Here is a 20,977-nt window from a genome sequence, read left to right as displayed (position 1 = left end):
TATCCAGGTTTGGAAGATGTACATATTCAACATTTTTGGTTGAGTGGAAGCAAATTAGATAGGAGGGAGAAGTGATTAGGGCTATGCACACAACTGCAAGGTGGGCAGGCGAAGGTGGGGTGGAAACTACACCCCCCCGATGCTTCTCCCCTTTGGCACGCTGCCATGTGCCCACATGATCCATGCTGCATGGAACAGCATGGATCTCTGGAGGCTGGGACTCATTTCCAGCCTCTGGGAATCACACAATGCACTATGCAATGAGTGGGGTGCACTGGGGGATTCCCCTGGGAGTCGGGCATTCTAGGCGCCCAACTCTATGTATGGTTGGGCTGTATACAGCCCAAGCATACACATAACCCTGGCTAAAGGCTGTGGTCAAACATTGGGTTAGGCTAAGTGGCACCCAGGCTGAGCTGCCCTAGTCTGGGTTAGGCTGCTTGTGAGAATAGCCTTACTGTGTGGAATCAAGTTAGGAGGAAAATCTGGATAGGACAGCTTTTCCTCTTTCTTTGGTCAAATGCTGGGTATGAAAGTTGGGTTCATACCCAGCACTATCCTAACCAGCATTTCCTCCTACCTTGATTCCACACAATCACTTCTCCCTCTTCCTACCTAGTTGTTTGTTCCCACACAACCAAAAATTGGGAGCACACACAGCTCCCAAATCTGGGCAGGACACTTGTCCTACCCAATTTTGGGTTGTCTGAATGACTTCAGTGTGTTTCAAATCAGAATCCTACCAGAACTTTCTGCTATTGTGTTGAGCCACTTCCTGGTTGCTGTTTGATCAATCTGTGTCTTCCCTCTGTCTGCATCATTAAATTATTTTTCCTGAAGTCCCACCTATATTGATATGGGAAACTAAGCAAATTTCCCCATTTGCTTCTCTGCCAACCCTGCACAAAGGAGGGACCAAGGTAGCAAGAGGGATCATTAACAATGACCCCCAAAGCAAGATGAACTTGGGATGTAGGGGCCAATGTACATTGTTTGCAACAAATATGTGTCCAAAGTGGCCTGCCCTTGCTAGTACACATTAGTATTTTCCTATAATGTATTGCATGACCATTGCCTGATTTTCTTTTAAGCACTTAAACTGTGAATTCTGTTTACAAAGGAATGCAGTTTCATAACCTGGAAATTATTATTATTTACAAATTATATTCCGCTCTTCCCCCAAGGAGCCCAGAGCGGTGTATTACATACTTAAGTTTCTCCTCACAACCACCCTGTGAAGTAGGTTATGTTGAGAGAGAAGTGACTGGCCTAGAGTCACCCAGCAAGTATCATGGCTGAATGGGGATTTGAACTCGGGTCTCCCCGGTCCTAGTCCAGCACTCTGGCTCTAGTCCAGCACTCTGGTCCTAGTCCAGCACTCTGGCTAGTTCAGCACGCTGGCTCCAGTGGTGTTTGCAGTGGATACATTGCAATTACATGAAGGACAGAGCTTTAATTATTAACTTTGAGTTTCTCCTTTCCTTGAGCTCAGAAATAGCCAGAGCTCTCTTGGTGTAGCAGCAATCACTGCAGAAGAATGGATATCAATACAGTGTAACAATTCCCTTTTTGCCTTTCTGAGGTAAATCAAATCATGCAGAGCGGTTGTCTGTGTCTGTACTGACAGAGAGAGCTCACTGCTCAGGACTAGGAAAAAATCCATCTCTTTAGGGTTCATGGTCTCATTTGGCACAATTGAGGTGGTTTACTGTGTGCAATGGATGGAATGCAATGCTGGGTCATGAACTCTAGCAAGAATTCCAAGGATAAAAGAGCTCATAGCTGAAGGTCATGCCATCATCCAGTAAGGCTATGTCCCCACCTTCCCTATGGTTGTGAAAAAAGAATGACACTACAATGAGATAAAAGGCTTTTTGACTTCAAAGATCTTCTGTTTCCTCAGAGCTGTGCTTGTAAATGCATGAGGCCTACTCCACTGTTTTGTTTCCCATATCTTCATTCATGTTTAAGATCAGATTTCCCAGCTTTGCTGGCGTTTAGACCTCTTTGGGGAAAGCTGCAGCATAAGGGCTAAGAGATTCATCTGAGCTGGCTGCTTTCTTGTTGGTTCCTTCCATTCAGAAGCCCATATGACTGGCTTCTGTTGCCAGAAGCTGACTGGTTTCACTTGAGCTTGCTAAGAGACTAAGCTATGTACTCACAAGTGTTCTCCAGTTCAAATGTCACCCTTTCCAGAAACTCAGTAGGTGGCCACGGGTAAGCTCTCTCTCTCAGCCGTCCACCTGTGACACTAACTTACATCACAGTGTGGCTGCTGGAAGTATTACAGAGAATGTAGGTGAAATGCACTGAACATTATGAAGTGCTGATATCTATGCCAAGCATTATTATAACTGGGGATTGGTAACAAAATGTTGCAAAGCATCTCCAGTCCCTAACAGGAGTTCGTCCAGCCAGCCTCCTAGGGCAGATTTAGATGTCAAGGTGAACTGGCAGGTCTGCCAAACCATGGGTTCTTGGGGTTTTGAGGCTGGGGATGATGGGAGTTGTTGTCCAGCTACACCTGGAGACCCAAGCTTGAGAACCCCTGTTAAGTTGTCCACCCCCTGATTTTGTGTTTAGCACTCTGTCTCTGGAATGTGCACGATCAGGTTTCAGGATGCCTCTGCTGGCACTACCCTCGACAACAGATGGACTAGCCACCCATGGATACGTTCAGGCCTTGCCATTGTACTGGCATACCAGTAATTTTCATTAAAAAACAACTGGCTGCACCACAAGTCTTTGAGAGTTACATTTATAAAAATGTGTTGGAATTAATGGGGTTTTATATACACCTTACCATATGTGCAGGGTTGCAGCTAGTTTCTGCAGCTTCTTTTAATTTTTTTAAAGTAGAAAGAGCCCCAGCCCTATTCTTTAGTATTTTGCTTGAATATATCTCACCATTCTAAGGACAGGAACATGCCAATTTAAAACAAATACAAAAACAGTGAATATGCTCAATTTCTGAACAAAACATTATATGGCTCACTCAAGGCTTCCAGGAATGAATTTTGTTTGTCTGGATCATGGAACCATTGTCAATGGCTACAATTTCTTTTATCGCCTCATGTAGGAAGAAGACACAAGCTAATTGCAGTTTCCCATAGAATGTTCCTTTTCTCATAGGATGTATATATCTTGAAAGTAATTATGTTTTCATTGCCTTCATCTGTGTGACCTTTCCTTTCACCTTGATGGGCTTTGTCCTCTTTTACTTCAGGACAAAAGAGCTTTTGTTTGGCTGAATTTATGTAGCAACTGTTCAGTAAGCACTGACTGCCAAAAGAATACATAAGCATGAGGGGCAAACATTCCTCCTTTTCAGAAGCAAATCTCTAGAGTTATTTGCCAGGGATTTTTACAGTAGTTGCATCTGTATTTATAATGTCCAAAGATGGACGATTCTGTAACCATCATGAGAACAATCATGATTTTAGGATAAAATTTCAACCTCTCCCCCCAAAAGGGAAGGAGGAGATAATATCACATGTGTTTATTTGCCATTTTGCTCTTAAAGGCTAACACAGATTGAATGTTTCCTTAAGCCAGCAATTTTGCTGTGTTGCAGACCACTGTCCTGGCTTGCTTGTGCTTTGCAGACTGCCACATTGTCTCCCATTATGGCTGACATGTGGGAAACTGCTTCAAACATAAGAATTGGACCTAAACAATAATGTTTTGAGTAGCATTGCTTTTTTCCTGACCTGAAAGCAATTTGCACTTATTTTTAATTTTACTCAGTGAAAAGTGCTGAAAACTGAATGTTAGGACTATCTGTATGTAGGCTTCTGCTGCTCCACATTGACTTACAATGATTTCCTTCAACCCAGGCTGTCTTTAGTTTTGTCCTTCTCATCCTTACACACTTTTTGGTTACAAAGGAATGCCATGAACTATTTTAAGCTGCCATGGAGCTGTCTGTTTTTGTTTCATCCTTACATGCCTTATATTGGGCTGTGACTTTTCATATACACTTGCAGCTAGTAGGCTGTACTAAGATGTACTTATCCCAACTGTACAGGTGGCCCTTGTTATTTGTGGGGGTTCCATTCTTGCTTATAGGTGCAAATATGGAAACTGTGAATAATGAAACCTTGCGTCAATGGGAACTGGGGGTGTTATGTAGGGATGTACACAAACCTGTTCAGAGGCCCTTTTATGGGCCTCCAAACAGGTCTGAAAGACCAGCGGTTCAACAGCGGGGGGAATACCTTTAAGGACTGGGGATGGTGCACTCACCACCACCCCGTTGCGTTTTGCCTGCCGGCGCTGCAATGTAAAAGGGTACTTTCCTGCTGCCCTGTTGCCTCCTTGGACTGGAAGTACTAGGCATGTGTGTGCATGCCCGACTTGCACACGAGCGAGCGTGATGTGTGCATACATGCGCATGCATGCTGGGTATTTCCGGTCACTTCTGGTCTAAGAAGGCAACAGGGCAGCAGGGAGGTACTGCCCCTTTTACACTGCAGCACTGGCGGGGGAAATGTGGCAAGGTGGTGGTGGTGAGTGTACCCTCCCCAGTCGTTAAATCCTCCTCCACCCATTGGTTCCATGCACACCCCTAGTGTTAGGTTCCTAACAACAACAACAGGCCAAAAAAGTGGCGAGCGGGGGAGAAATGAGTGAAGAAAAGGACAGTACCTTGTTCTCCAGGACTCCAGCAATGCCTTCCCCCAATGGTAGCATATTCACACAAACCCCCCCCCCCACTTTAAAAAAGAACCACAAAATGGCTCTCTGCTGGAAAATGGCAACCGGAAATGACATCAGAAGTCATGTCCAGCCACTCAAAATTGCAGATAGGCGATTTCACCTATTTTTCTATAATGCATGGTTAATGAAACTGGGTCTCTAAGACCCAGTCATGGATATGCAAAACCACAGATACGGAATCCATGGATAACAGGGCCACCAGCATTCCATTTATTTAACTCAGCTTACAAAATCTATTTCCCCAAAAGAGTGAATTTATTGACTGCTTTTCAACTTGCATTTCCACAGTAAAGACTGCTTGAGTTCAAGGATGAATATGTATTTAAACATTGATAAGAATGAACAATCCCTATTCATGTAGCAGAACATAAATGACAATGACTGACAGCGATCAGGACAATGGTCAAGTTGAAATGGAAATTTAGGTTCCCAAATCCCAGCCTGTGTGAATGCCTTGTCTGCTTCCTCGTATGTTCTTATACTGTGCTCAGTCTCTGACCAGCTTCAAACAGCATAGATGAATGAGGAGTGGACTCCTTGTAGAAGATGGGACGATTGTGTATGTCCATAATTAATGTTGTTCTTGACTCTGGCTTGGAAGACCCACTGAAAGACTTTTCTTCAGCTGCTCTTGCTCTGGAATATTTCACTGCCACCCTCCCGATCCTCCTCCTCTCTAGGCACTCAATTCCTTCAGCCTGTTCCTTCCCAGGAAATTAGGCTATCAGTTGCCTCCATGTTCTCTCCCTTGGATGCTTCCTGCAGGAAAAGAGTGGTTTCTCATGATGCTTTGGTCCCCAGCTGCAGCTATTTCCACATCTCCTTTGACCTGGGAATGGAGTTGCTGCTGGTTCCCTTGCTGCTCATTTGCACTGACAATTTCCTCATTTCTTGTCATTCCATGACTTCTTTACCTTAGTAAGAGCCCGGCAGAGCACTGCCATACGTACTCTCAGGCTCCATCATCATGTGAGACAGGAACTGATTCCAGACAGCTACATGTCCCAGGCAGTGATCAAGATGCCAGTTTTTCATTTCCTTTACCCTTCTCTATGTTCTAGGATCACCGAGATCAGGCTGCAGCGATATAGGAAGATGCTGAAAGAAATCACCTCATACTGCGTGGGAGGAGGCAATGGTAATCCCCTCCTGTGTTCTACCAAAGACAACCACAGAATTTTGTGGTTGCCAGGAGTCGACACCGACTCCACGGCACATTTTACTTACTTTGTTCTAGGATACTATAGTTCTGCCTCTGCAAAACAGGCAGGGATTCCACAGGTGCATTCATCATCGATCCATGTTGCTGTAATTGCATGTTATGCAGCTGCTAACGGTGCAGCAGCCTTTCCAGAAAAGCAGCAACCCTGCCGGAGAGCAAAGGCTGCAATCTTCTACATACTTAGAGAGTAAATCACACCGAAATCAGCAGGACTTACTTCTGAGTAAACCTGGAAAAGGTTGAAGTGTAAATCTGTAGCTGTGTGCACTTGTTTGGGTGTGTATGTCCCCTTGAACGAACTTCTGCGTGAACAGGCGCAGCGTTGGGCTACAGGAAGCTTGATACCAATTAGCGGCTTAGGGCAGTTTTTCTTAAACGCTGTTCTAGAAGCCACAACTAGCATAATCGCGAATAACCTAAACCACATCAACCTCTACGCGGCTGCCGCGAGCTCACAGCGCGAAGCAAATGTTCGGTCGCGGACGAGTGCTGGTAGTTTTCCGTGTGTTCTGCCATTCAGACGCTCAGCAGCCAGCTTCCCTCCAAAGGCGAAGTTTTCCACAACCACCCCTCCACTTCTGAAAGCGTGGCTTGTGGGTTTTTGCCTGCGACACGCAGCTCTTAAAGGCGCAGACGCCTTTCCAGGGGAAAACAACAAGCCTAGCCGTCCTCCTACTTCTTCAACGGGAATGCGAGCTGAAAGACGTGACCACGTCCCGTCCCCTTGAAAGCAAGCAACAAACCCACGCGGAGAGCAGCGAGGGCTCGTGCGAGGTTGGCGTCCCCCGCCTGGTGGCGGCTTTGAGGTTTCCTTGGCTTCGCGGCTGGAGCGGGAGGGGGGCGGAACTCCCGCCAGCGAGTTTTCAAAACTTTTCCAGCGAGCGCAGCAGGCTCGAGTCCTCCGGGGCCTCCCTGAGCGCCAGCCCCGGTATGTGTCCTTCAGCGGGACACGTGCTTGGCAGCGCTGGTGGAGGCGGCAGCAGCAGCAGCAAGTCGGAGGAGCCACGAGCCGCCCCGCGGCTGCCCTTGCCCCCGCCGGCAGCATGAGTCCCACCGCCTCCTGCCCGTCGTGCTGCTGCGCGGCGAAGGAGAGGCGGCTGGGGACGGGCTTCGCCTTCCGCCTCTGCCTGCTCTCGGTCACCCTTCTCCTCTGCCTGCAACTGGGGCTCAGGCGCTCCTGGGACGCCGCCGCCGTGGCAGAACACAAACCCCAGCTCCCGCCCAGCAGCCGCAGAGCCGGGAAGGTAAACGAAGTGTCCAGCAGGAGGCAAGTCACCTACATAAGAAGCGGGCGCCGAAGGGGTGCCGCAGAACCCACCTGCTGCCTGCAGGGGGCGCCTCGGCGCAGGAAGGTAAAGAAGTGCGGTGGCAGGGTGCGTGTGATTAGACTGCTGAAAAGTCGGTTGCTTGTTTTCTCAGGGCTGCTTCTTCTGAACGGAGGCCCAGTTCAGTTCAGCCCGGAGGCCACGCCTTTGAGCAGGTGTACAGCTCTAGTCTCGAGCCCCAAACTTGCCAGTGTGCAGGAGCTCAAACTATCCCTGTCTTTCAAAGCTACGGGGCAGTCTTGGTTGTGTTGCCTGTTCTGCTGCGAGTAGCCAAATAAAAAAGAAAGAAAACGCTGTGGGGGGGGGGGGGGAGGAATACTAGCCCCTGGTGGCGCAGTGGTAAAAACTGCCGCCCTGTAACCAGAAGGTTACAAGTTCGATCCTGACCAGGGGCTCAAGGTTGACTCAGCCTTCCATCCTTCCGAGGTCGGTAAAATGAGTACCCAGAATGTTGGGGGCAATATGCTAAATCATTGTAAACCGCTTAGAGAGCTTCCAGCTATAGAGCGGTATATAAATGTAAGTGCTATTGCTATTGCTATTAAGATTCTGAAATGGCCTCTGGCTTTCCCCATGTAAGAGGTTTTCTCTCGACAAGAGGAAAATAGCCGCCTTTTCACAAATTCATAGCCAGTCACCTACCGGTATGTACTAATATTTGTAACAGGGTTTCCAGACCAAATTTCCTAAAGGTTGGAGCTGTCAGGACTGAGACACAGAAACACTGTGGTAGTATAGTGGAAATATGGAATATCCACAGGACCATAAGGAGCCTTTTCAAATTGATATATTGCAAATTGAATGAATCGAATAAATAAATAGATTTAATCTTAGTCTAGCATGCTCCATCCTGCATTTGGTGGTGAGAATGCTTATAAAAGAAGGGTGAGGTTGATTTGGGAATGTTTAGTCATCTGTACATTGACCTGTGCCTCAAGCATTCAGTTAGTTTTGAAACTTTAAGACTCCCACAAGCGAATTTACCTTCTGGCTGAGGGACCGAATGCTGTCCTAGGCTGAGACAGTAACTGAGTTGAAATAATACAAGATCTGTGTGATGATAATGACAGAGTTCAGATGTGATTAAATGAATACCAGCCTTTGAGGCTTCATTCCTAAACAAATTTACTTGGAAGTGAATCCAGTGGAAATCGTTGGGATTTAGTTCTGAGGAAACATGATTAAGAATCAGGCTGCAAATATTTCAACTGTGAACCAAACCCAAACAGTAATGCATTTTAGGGAAATACTGTTTTCAGATCTGAATTCTGTTTAGTCCTGTCTGAAGACTAAATTCTGTTTAGTCCTGTCTAAACAGAACCAATCAGAAACAATATCTGGCAAGGGTAACTGACCTTTTGTAAATGTGAGAGGACATTCCCAGTTATGGTTCAAAGATGAAAGGTTTATGTGCTCACTTTCAGTTCAGATGGCCGGTTTTCTAATTCCCCCCCCTGCTTTTTATCCTGATAAAGTATTTTTTGGGGGAAATGTGCATAGTAGTAGTAGCATGTGTCAATGCAGGTCAAATGTTTTATGAACAATTTATGAAATTTGCTTTGTGGGTGTTCTGCTTTTCATTACTCACTTCTATGTGCATGCCAGTGAACCAGATTTTGTTTTGTTTTAAATGAACATACCACTGTAGTTTGAAAACTACACCCAGAGGAAGCACTATAGCATTTTCTTGTACTTTTATTAGATTATGAGAGTAGAAACAAAGTTTTCAAGTACTGTGGCAAAGTTTGAGTCAACAAAAGGAATGCAGAGCCTAAGCCTTCAAGACTGCTACCCTAAGCACGTTTACATGGGATGTAGGATTGCCATATTCTGGCTTTCCAAGTCTGGGTGCTTAATCTGCATATTATGTAAATTGGCTGGAAAATAATTTCTGAGCAGAATAGTGACTGCACGTTTTGCTCCATAACTCTGCGTCTACAAGGGCTAGAGCTTAATTTTTTTAAAAAAGCTGAAATCTGGGAGAATCTGGGTGGGCTAAGCAAGCTGGATGAGATGCTTAAAATCTGAGTGAAACCTGGAATTTCAGGGGACATGACAACTCTACATGGGAATAAGTCCCATTGAACTTAGTGGGATTTATGTCTGAATAAAAATGTGTAGCACTGAACTGTAAGTGTAGGATATAGCCTCCCCTTCCACCAGTTAAAACATATTACAGGCCAATTTAGGTTGAAATGATCAAACATTCACAAATGTTTGTAATAAAAGTTGTAGAATAGTCTTGAATATACTGCAGGGTTTAAGATATGTAAGTTGTTGGATGGGATAATTTACTTAGAAGGGGAATGGTCAGTATTCTTTCATGAACACTGGCCAACCTGATTGGGTAGATCTGATTGGGTTTTCCATTTTTGGTTATTGGTAGGGAAAGAGCCACACAGGGGCTATCCATAAGATGTTGCACTTCTCCCCATCGCCTTATACATTATGGATGGTTCAACATACATTTTATTATTTCCTTTCAAGGCCTCCTGATGGTGGGAGTCTTGTATACATTGATCATATACTTTTTTTGTTATTGATCATGGGGTTCAATCTCTCTTTGATCTGAGTTAAAACAACAAATCTGAGCATAAAATGACTCCCAAACAGTCTTCAGGCTGCTTATATGCAGGTTTACAACTGTAAGCATATTTCTCTGGATTTAAGTTGAATTTATGGAAAACACTTGTTTTTATTTTATTTTATTAGAAGGAAAGGTTGTTCTTTACAGACCAATCATGTGGTAGATCTGGTGAATGCCAGCATCACCATACTGTGTTCTCTCTAATTATTTCATCTGTGCACAGAATAAGTTTTGTTCTGGGTGGCAGTATCAAGGCAGTGTGTGTGCATGTGCATTCAGAATGGTGCCTTCCTGATTCAACCTGAGCAGGATCTAAAATAAATTGAGCAGACATTTTAAAAACGTGTGCGCGCGTGCATATGCATATGCCTTAGAGGGAACCAATATAACTTTTCATAGGATTTACCAGAAGCCAAATGTTTCCATACGTGTTGGGGGAGGGGAACCCTCCATATTCTTTAACTTGGCATTCAGAGTATATTACAGCCATCCAAAGAACCACCAGTGGAGAAAACAATGTGTTATGGTTTGCAAAATGAAAGTCTAAAGCCATCTTTATATTCTGTTAAAATAGCTAGAGTAGAATTTTCATGAATTACTAAAAAATATCACAGTGAGAAGATAGCCCATGATCCTAAGCAAAAATCAGTCTTTAACTTCACATGTATGTATATATTTTTATCCCTCTTGAATGTTGGAAGCCTACAATATTACCTTTCCTCTAAATGGCAGTTCAGAGAATAAAGAAGTCTAAGTGTTTATACTGAGTACTGAACCTTGAAGGGACATTTTTAAAATGGTCACTATACTAGAAGTGAAGATACAGAGGCTGTGTAACACATTTTTTTCTGAATAGTTAAAGGCCTGAACATTTTCAGCAGTGGGATAAGGCGGGGGGGGGGCGGCATTAGACCTTCCATCTCCATTGCTTCAATCCGTTCTTCCAATTCAGTACTTTGAGTTTTATTTATTTAGGGATCCCTTCCTTGGGTGATGTGCCCATATCCTCTTGCACAGAGGATACTCCTCCAGGGATTGGGGGCCGCCTAGTAGTGGGCGATTCGATTGTTAGGGGCATATAGAAATGGGTTTTGACCCATATGTAGACTGCATGGTGACTTGCCTGCCTGGTGCGAAGGTTGCAAATGTCACACAGTGTCTGTATAGACTGTTATTTAGTGCTGGGGAGGAGTCAGCTGTCATAGTGCATGTTGGCACCAGTGATGTTGGGAAAGGCAGTTGGGAGGTCCTGGAAGCCAAATTTAGGCTGCTAGGTAGCATATTGAAATCCAGGACCCACAGGGCAGCGTTCTCTACCTGTTCCATGCGCAGGGCCAGTGAGACAGGTGGAGCTGAGGGGTCTCAATGGGTGGATGAGACAGTGATGCTGGGAGGAAGGGTTTAGATTTCTTAGGCACTGGGATACATTTTGGGGCAAGCAAAGCCTGTACAAAAGGGATGGGCTCCACTTGAACCAAGATGGAACCAGACTGCTAGTGCTTAAAATAAAAAAAGGTAGCAGAGCAGCTTTTAAAATGACATCTGGGAGATTGCCAACAGGAACTGGGTGGTATTTGGTTCGGCAAACAAAATCCCCTAAGGTGTGAGGGGACTTTTCAGATAGACCAGAGTAGAACCAGGAGTAGTGCATACAGAAACACATGATAGCTGGTCAAAAAGGTCAAGTGACAGTAAGGGAGATAGCATATACCAATGCCAGGTAAGAGACTTGTGGAGGTGTCAGGAGCCAAGATAGGAGAGCTGGAGTGCTTGGCTGCTAAGGAAAACATAGAGTGGGCATAATGGAAACTTAGTGGAATGGTGAGAACCAGTGGGACACTGTTATTCCTGCATACAAACTCTATAGAAAGGACAGGGAGGGGCAGATTGGGGGTGGAGCAGCACTGTGTATTAAAAAAAGGAATAGAATCCAACAAGCTAGAAAACTTAGGCGGACCAGAGTCCTCCACAGCATCATTATGGGTGACACAATACGAGGACTGAAAGGAAATGTGTTACTAGGGACATGCTAATGCCCTCCGGATCAAAATACTGCGAATGATCTGGAGTTGGAGAAGCAAATCAGAGAGGCATCAAAGAGAGTCAGAGTTGTAATAATGGGTGATTTCAATTACCCTCACATAGACTGGGCAAATTCATTTGGGGGGATTGACAGGCCAAATTTCTAGATATGCTAAATGTCTGTGCCTTAGAACAGACCTCGGACTTAATCCTGAGTGGTGACCAGGACCTGGTGCGAGATGTCAGAATTGTAGAACCATTGGGGAACAGTGGTCATAGTGTGATCCAATTCAGCTTATATATGAGTGGAACATTGCTAAAGAAGTCTAACACAGATGCAGTGGACTTCGGAAGAGGAAACTTCTAAAAAATGAGGGGACTGGTAAAAAGGAAGCTGAAAAAGAAAGTCAGGGCCTGATCCAGCAGGGCTGTTCTTATGTTCTTATGCTCTAGAACCCTGCAGAATACTCCATAGCATCATTGACAAGGAATAGAGTAATAGTTCCTCAGCACCCCTTTCTGAAACTTGTGGTTCTCTTCCTACTTAGCTGATCAAAGTGTGTTGCTTCCAGTCACCATCCCAGGAGCCTTTCAGATGGCGTCTTTACCGTGACTTTACTTTGGGAGGGTGGGTGTGCGTTCACATATCGGCCAGATTTACTCTGAAGTCTGTGCAATATTTCAGAGAGCCCTTTACAACACTATTTGAATTTTCTCCTCCGTATTGGAACCTAGCCCGATTTATGTCTGGGGTAAAAGAATCCTCTTTTTGTGTTTGAGTAACTGTTATGCCATGAACTTGCAGTAAAGCTTCATGGTAAAGCCTGCTATTTGAAAAGACTCTAGGCAGAGAATCCAGAAGGATACTTTCATAGATTGAATCAAAAGCTGCTGATAAATCTAAGAGAATTAGCAGAATTCCATTCTCTCTTCTCTGCTGGCACAAGATGACCAAAGTTGTTTCAGTGTCAAACCCAGATCAGAAAAGAGTTTGATATGATTTTAGAGAGCCAATGTGAACCAAGAATGTCTGGAATTGTGCAGCCACTGCTTGCCCATGTTGTGCATTGCCAAAAAGAGGGGGAGTTGTGAACTGACAATAGGTGGGACTGTCTTCAAAGTCTTCCTTAACTTCTCTCTGTCCCCCCTTCTCCTGCTTCAATACATTGCCTCTATCACTTCCCATTCCAAAGCAATCTCCTGGGTTGGCAGAGGTGAAGTCTTGAAATCACCTCCAGGAAGTTCTCACTGAAATCGGTCTCTGCTTTCTGTTCATTGAAATACTCTGAGTGCAACAACTTCCTGTATGGGAACATAAAGTTGGGAGCTGACTATAATATACATATGTGCATGTATTCATATGTACATAGATGCATAACTTCTTTTCTTGCATTTCTATGTTAGAAGTATTTCATATGTTTAGAAAAATTGAAATATTAGGTTCTCTTTTTGGAAAAAACATGTTTTGCTAAGGGGAACTGTAAACTTTTAAAACCCAACCCAACCCAAAACACAGACACTAAATCCTTAAGGACATTTAATCATAATATTATTATGACATTATAACAATAATGATATTGTATCTTAGAAACTAGGAAATGGCATGCTACTCTGGAGCAGATGGATCCAAGAAACTATGTTTGATTTGGTGCCTGGACCGGATGCCTGAAAGGAAAAATACAGCCAATTATGACCATTAGCATTCATTCCAAGGGCTTATTTACACGATCAGAGATACAAGACATTGTTTCAGAAGTGATTTGATTCAATGCACTTTTCCTGAATCAACAGTTCTTGTTTATACAGGCAAGAATCTCAGGAGTTGTATACATGCATCTTCACTTATTTTCTTAGATTGCTTTCAGTCTGCTGTGTGCTGGCAATGAAGTCTGAACTCCATCCATCTCTTTGTAGCTGAAATAACAGCTTTGCTATGTTTACGAAATCTCAGATGTGAGTCAAGAGTGCCTAATTATACTAGTTCTCATTTTGCTGTTTTAACCTACTTCAGTCTCTGATTTGTGCAAACAAAACCCAGATGGGTTGCAGTCCTGTGGGTTGCACACTTATTTGGGAATGAGCATGATGGGACTTTCTTATGCAAGGCACTGTGCCGCATAAAGAGCAGATCCCACAAACACACACTGGCTTGAGGAACTTGTACACATGGCAACGTACACCATCCTGATTAATAGCCAAAGATGTGGATCCCTTTTATGAACATATAAGGGTAGCACATCTAGTTGCTGGGGAGGAAAGGCATGGAAGGCATCCTGAATTCAGTGAGATGTGACACATGAACTGGTGAAAGTTAAGCCTTTTAATGTTTTAAAATTATTTGATTCATTAAAAAAAAGCAGGATAGAAGTTTACAAAAATAAGAGTGACTTACACATTTTAAAATAATTACAACTGCAAAATCCATGGAGCTTAAGTTCACCTTGCTTTCTTAGGAGTGTACCTGTAGAGTTCATAAAGGAATCCTCTATCTCAGGGCTGCACAACTCAAATGCCCTAGTAGGCCGGAACCATTCACAACTTGACGTGCAGGGGCCAAGGACAATTTTTAGCATATTACATTCAAATTTAAAATATTATTAGTTACTCGTGGATCTATTCCCCTTGTCAGTCTGCTCATAGTTTTAAACAAGGATAGTGGCCAGAAAATAGGCCCTGTCCCTGCTCATCAGTGTATGCCAGCCCCAAACAAATGCCAAGTCCTCTCCTCTCCCTAAATTGCCGTTGTTTTCAGGCTGCAATCCTAGGCATGCTTATATAGGAATAAGCCTCACTGGGCATACCATGGAGCATATTTCTGAGAAAACATGCATAGGATGGTGCTATAAGGCAGTTCCCAGGCCCTGTGTTGCTGCAGGATACCTGAGGGCCAGTCAAACAGTCCCTGCAGGCTGAATCTGGCCCCTGGGCCTTATGTTGTGAAGGCCTGCTCTATCTGTAAACTAGAAGCTGAGCAGATAGGAAATGGACATGCAGCAAGTCTCTTTATGACGTGTTGATTTTCTTTCTGCATGAGAGTAATGTTGGAGTGGTTGCTGCCCTAGGTATTTGCACCCTAATTTAGCAGAAGAAGTCTGGGTCTGGAAGGAGACTTTAGCACTTGGGTCCACTTGCTGTGCCCAGACTAAGAGTTCTGCATGGGGAATACTTCTGCACATGCATGAAGGGGAGGGACAATTTTTGGCGACCCCTCTTCAGCCACTTGTGCCTTCTGGAAATGTTGCTCAGGGTTCTCCAGTCCTCAGGGCCTATTTTTGAGAGGTACAGACAGTCACAGAGGGAAAGGGGATCATTGGAAATCTCCCCTCCCCTCTCTGCCTGTGCAGAAGCATTCCCTGCATGCAACTCCTAGTTTGGATTTAGGTCACTGTAAGTGGTCGCTAAGAGTCGACACCGACTTGACGGCACTTAATCAGTCAATGCAGATGTTATCCCTGTATTACTAGCTGTGCATGTTGCTTCCTTGCATGCCACTGTCTCTGGATTGGGGCCTTGAAGGGCAGTAGAATTTCTGGGTAATGGCAGCTGTTGGAATTCCACTCCAGTGAAAATTTTTGAGAGAGTCAGTGCAGGAGGAGAACATCCTGACGGCAGCTCATCTTTTAGCACATATGGATTGATGTAGAATTCACATGTTCTCCTTGTGCTGTGATCAAAATCCATTTAGCCTGAGAACCCTAGCAGAATTACAGCACTAGGTGCTGTGACTTCAGGCCAGTGGCATCTGCATGAGATAACTGTGGGAAACCTCAGGGAGTTCTTCAGGCGCGTAGCTATAATTGAGTGAAAGGGTTCAAAGAACATGGGCCCCCAGCTCCTGAGAGCCCTCCAGCTCCACCCTCCAGCTCCACCATTTTCTTCATTATCTCACTCACTCTGAGGGGTCCTCCAGAGAGAGGGATGAACACAGCCCCCTCTCCTCTAGCTATGCCTCTGGAGTTCTTGTTCAAATATTGTCAGACTAAAAGAGCAGACTGAGAGAAGATGATTATATTTACTATAAGGGGATGCCCTTTTATTGATAGTTGTTTTCCACAGCAAACAATAAGATCCCAGGAGCATCAGCCCAACCTGGTGCAATAGCAAAACATCTGGGTCCTAAAGAAAAAGGAGAAAAAAAAGGAAAAACACAGATGCCCTGGAATCATTTTCAGAGTTACGGTGCGAGGAAAAAAGCACTGATCTTTTAATTATATTTTAAAGCATTTTCATTTGCAGTTAACAGACCAGAAATTACTGTTTATATAATGGTTACTGACAGTGATGCCTCTCCCAGACCTACTAGGTTAATGATCAAACAACACAGCCTTGATCCTTCCATACTTACCTCAACTTGGAGAAAAATTAGTCTTGCTTCATAAATTTTTGAAGCAGCTGGGGAATGCTATCTTTCAGAAAATCATTATAGCTTGACATGTTTTAATTATAATCGCCCAGCAAAATCTCATTCAATTTGATGAGCTATGGGTTTGTGTGTAAGGGATAAAAATGTTCTGCTTCCTCTCTCCCCACAACATCAGAGTTCCTTTCACCCCTTCTCCAGCTCTTCCTTTCCCCCTTCACATCTGCTGGGGTGATTCTTCAGGCCCACCCCAGCTCTTGTGTGAAGTTATTCTTGCCTGGTTGCTATGCAGACTGACAGGGCACAACCTTATTCCCTCTTTCCTGGTAGCATTCAGCTTGGACCAGCTAAACAGCACTACCTGTTGGGACTGGCTCCCTATTATTGCTCTCCTTTGTAAAGATGGTCAACATTAGAAAACCACTGTGGAGCCTTGGGGGTATGTATTCTCTGGAAGGTCAGTGTGACCAAGAGACCTAAAAAGGTAGGTGTGTGTGTGTGTGTGTGTGTGTGTGTGTGTGTGTGTACATGTACCCCTTGGACCAGTCACTGTTTCTCAGCCATACCCACCTCACAGGGTTGATGTGAGGATAAAATGGGGGCAGGGAGAATTGTATATGCTGCCCTGAGCTCTTTGGGGGAAAGGCAGGATGAGAATGGAAAACCCCTGCTAACTTGGTAAAGAGGCACCTTTTAACGTGGCAATTCTCTTTTATATAGCAGGGGGAGAGTAACTGGCCCAATCCACCTCCAGCAAAGTACCTCCAGTGACTGTTGCTGGTGTCTGTCTTATGTTTCTTTTTGGATTGTGAGCCCTTTGGGGACAGGGAACCATCTTATTTATTTATTTCTCTGTGTAAACCGCCCTGAGCCATTTTTGGAAGGGCAGTATAGAAATCAAATAAATAAATAAAATAACTAAATTTCCACCTGTCCCCCACACACCCCAACTGCTGTTAGAAGCAAAGTGGCTGGGAGGGGGGAAGGAAAGTATCTGTACCTGTTTCCCCCCTGCAGAGATAATAGCTGCTTCATGGGTTAGAATTTAGACTGAGGAAAGGGTTAAACACCTTCCTGCAGAGGACCACTTCTCTGATCTTCAAATTAGCTGTGTGGGGCTACTCATTAGTAAAACAAAAAGGAGAGACCCTAATCACTGCTCTCCCATATCATGGCCCTAAGTGAAGGAAGCTAGTTGTCAAAAATTCCTCTGCCACACACTCAAAGCTATCTGGTCCTAAGCTTCCACCATATGTCCCAGTGCTCCTTTTGCCCCCTAAGGAGAATCTAGTAGACAGGTTTGGTGCCCTCCTTGCAAGTAATTGTGTTCTTAAGGGCTGAACCTGCCAATCTGGGGCCTACTTAAGGAGCCCGAATCCAGGAAAGTAGGCACTTCTTTAAAAATCTAATTAGGTAAGGATATATGGCTGCAACATTGTCCAGGTGTTATAAAATGCAGGGACATACACGTTGCTTGTGGACATTGTGGGGTGGGTCATCTGATCATTGGGGCAGGACTTAAGTGTACACTCTTGGAGTACTGTAGATGAGTACAGCGCACCTGCTTTTTAGAACGCCTGAACAGGTATCTTTTCTTAAAAAGTGTTATGACTTCTGTTTCCTTACTCTCATGTAGATTATGCGTTGTGTGAAAAAATACCGCAGTTTGTTGGTCCTAGATTTCCCAGCAATCAATTTCATGGGATGACCCCTGGTTCTAGTGTTATGTGACAGGGAGAAGAATTTCTCTCTATCCACTTTCTCCACATCATGCATGATTTTATAGACCTCTATCATGTGTCCCTGCAGTCGTCTTTTTTCTAAACTAAATAGCCCCAGGTGTTGTAGCCTTGCCTTATAAGAAAGATGCTTTAGGCCCCTGATCATCTTGGTGGCCCCCTTCTTCACCTTTCCCAGTTCTACAATGTCCTCATTTAGATGTGGTGACCAGAATTGTACACAGTACGCCTGGTGTGGCCGCACCATAGATTTGTATAAGGACATTATAATATTAGCAGTTTTATTTTCAATCCCCTTCCTAATGATCCCTAGCATGGAATTGGCCTTTTTCACAGATGCTGCACATTGAGTTGACACTTTCAATGAGCTGTCCACCACGACTCCAAGATCCCTCTCCTGGTCAGTCACCGACAGCTCAGATCCCATCAGTGTATACTTGAAGTTGGGTTTTTCGTCCCAATGTGCATCACTTTACACTTGCCAGCATTGAACCACATTTGCCATTTTGTCGCCTACTCACCCAGTTTGGCGAGATCCTTTTGGAGCTCCTCACAATCTGTTTTGGATTTCACTACCCAAAAGAGTTTGGTATCTGCAAATTTGGCCACCTCGCTGCTTACCCCTGCTTCTAGATCATTTATGAATAAATTAAAAAGCACCGGTCCCAGTACAGATCCCTGGGGGACCCCCTTCTTACCTCCCTCCATTGTGAAAACTCTCCATTTATTACCCTCTATTTCCTGTCCTTCAACCAGTTAGCAATCCACACATGTACTTGTCCTCTTATCCCATGACTGCTATGTTTTCTCAGGAGTCTTTGATGAGGAACTTTGTCAAAAGCTTTTTGGAAGTCCAGGTAGACTATGTCAACTTGATCACCTTGATCCACACACTTGTTGACACTCTCATAGAACTCCAAAAGGTTCGTGAGGCAAGATTTACCTTTGCAGAAGCCATGCTGGTTCTCTCCCAGCAAGGCCTGTTCTTCTGTGTGCCTCACAATTTTATCCTTGAGGATGCTTTCCATGCCTGGAATGGACGTTAAGCTAACTGGCCGATAATTTCCCAGATTGCCCCTGGATCCCTTTTTGAAAATCGGTGTTACATTGGCTACTTTCCAGTCCTCCGGTACAGAGCCTGATTGCAGGGGTAAGTAATATATTTTAGCAAGGAGGTCGGCAATTTCATATTTGAGTTCTTTGAGGACTCTTGGATGGATGCCATCTGGCCCTGGCAATTTGCTAGTTTTCAGTTTTTCCAGACAGTTTAGAACATCATCTCTTGTCACGCCTATCTGACTCAGTTCTTTAGCCTCCATCCCCAAAAAGCCTGGTTCAGAAACTGGTATATGCTCAGTATTCTCTGCCATGAAAATGGATGCAAAGAACTCATTTAGCTTCTCTGCAACCTCCGTATCCTCCTTAATAATCCCTTTCACTCTCTCATTGTCTAATGGTCCAACTGTCTCCCTGGCAGGTTTCCTGCTTCTGATGTATTTAAATAAGTTTTTGTTATTCCCCTTCATGCTTTTAGCTAAATGTTCCTCATACTCTTTTTGCCTCCTTTATTGTCACCTTGCATTTCTTTTGCCAGAGTTTGTGTCCTTTTCTGTTCTCCTCATTTGGGCAGACCTTCCAATTTCTGAAGGAAGTCTTCTTCCCTTTTATAGCTTCCTTAACATTACCTGTTATCCATGCTGGCATGCTTCTGGACTTAGTGGTACCTTTCCTCCTTTTGGGTATACAATCTAACTGGGCTTCTAGTATTGTAACTCCATGCATTCTGGAGTGAAGTGACTCTCCTGATTTTCCCTTTCAGCTTTCTTTTCACCATACTCCTCATTTAGGAGAAGTTTCCTCTTTTGAAACTCAAAGTGTCTCTCCCTGCATGTGTGCTGAATTTGATCACACTATGGTCGCTGTTCCCTAAAGGGTTGATTTGGCTACAACTTTGGCCCTCCAACTGTTGTTGGACTACAACTTCCACCATCCTTGACTGCTAGCCACTGGGGATGGGGACAGTGGGCGTGTAGTCCAACAACAGCTGGAGTGCTGAAGTTGTGCAGTTCTGCTGTAGGGGATTGATTGTGAAAGTGAAACTAGGAAAGGCCTTTTCTAACTTTCAAAGAGCCCTGGGGCAAGGTGTTGGGCACTGTTGGTGTTCAAGTCTTTTCTCCTTCAACATTTCCCCACTTCTGAATTGCTCCACCCAAAGCTGCTGTTAATTTCACTGGAGGATAATCACTGTTCTAGTGATTAAGAGCTTGAGCTGAGAGTTGGAAGTCCCTGGTTTGACTGTCACCATGAACTGGTAAACTCTACATATCTGTCAACAAGCCATTGTTTCTTGGCTTCAGCTAGCAACCAGTAATAAGAGATGATAATAGGGATGTACTGAATGGGTTTGATTGCAAAGTGGTCCACTGCAAACGGGGCCGTTTCAATTGTGAACTGCTTCAAACTGGTTTGAGCTGGATCATTGACCTGATCAGCCAATGGGTTTGACCAAGCCAGTTCATGGACCCACAGTTCAGTCCGAATTCAGACTGAACTATGGCAAATGGTCCATGTACACGCCTGGATGATAACAGTAGCCTGTTTGACAGGATTGTTGTAAGGATGATTGGATTAAAGTTTATGAACTACTTGAATGCTTGGGGACAGTGCTATATAAATACTGAATAGTATTATGATTGTTAAATATATAAAAAGACCTATTCACTTATACATGAGCTGTAATTTTCTCAGTGGGCTGAAACATAAAGCAGATGGTAAATGTAGGTAGATAGATTTCTTAGAAAGTAACAAGTTGGCTTGGTTGATTATTTCTAGACCATATATCCACATGCCTTTTAGGAAATGTGTAACTTATTGATGCAGTTTGAGGTTATTTATGCTTGTCAGGTTCTTTGGAGAGAATAAGGTAAAAGTGTCATGCTGACCTCTTTAATGAGCTAGAGAATTTGAGAGTAATAGAATCTTGTATACAAATGTGCCGAAGGT

At 44.2% G+C, this 20,977-nt stretch overlaps 1 protein-coding gene across 2 annotated transcripts in view; it reads left to right on the top strand.

Moving 5' to 3' along the window:
* The first annotated feature begins 6,601 nt into the window (after nt 1-6,601).
* Nucleotides 6,602-20,977, top strand: part of METTL24 (methyltransferase like 24) — a 114,893-nt gene continuing 100,517 nt past the window's right edge. For both annotated transcript variants that reach the window (XM_053301431.1, XM_053301352.1), the window contains exon 1: nt 6,602-7,293. In XM_053301431.1, coding sequence (XP_053157406.1) covers nt 6,985-7,293 — 309 coding nt within the window. In that variant the 5' untranslated portion in view covers nt 6,602-6,984. The remainder of the gene's footprint in view (nt 7,294-20,977) is intronic.

The sequence above is a fragment of the Hemicordylus capensis genome, chromosome 1, assembly GCF_027244095.1.
Source record: "Hemicordylus capensis ecotype Gifberg chromosome 1, rHemCap1.1.pri, whole genome shotgun sequence".
NCBI lineage: Eukaryota > Metazoa > Chordata > Lepidosauria > Squamata > Cordylidae > Hemicordylus > Hemicordylus capensis.
Note: the sequence above shows the minus strand (reverse complement) of the source record. Positions and strands in the feature narration are given on the sequence as shown.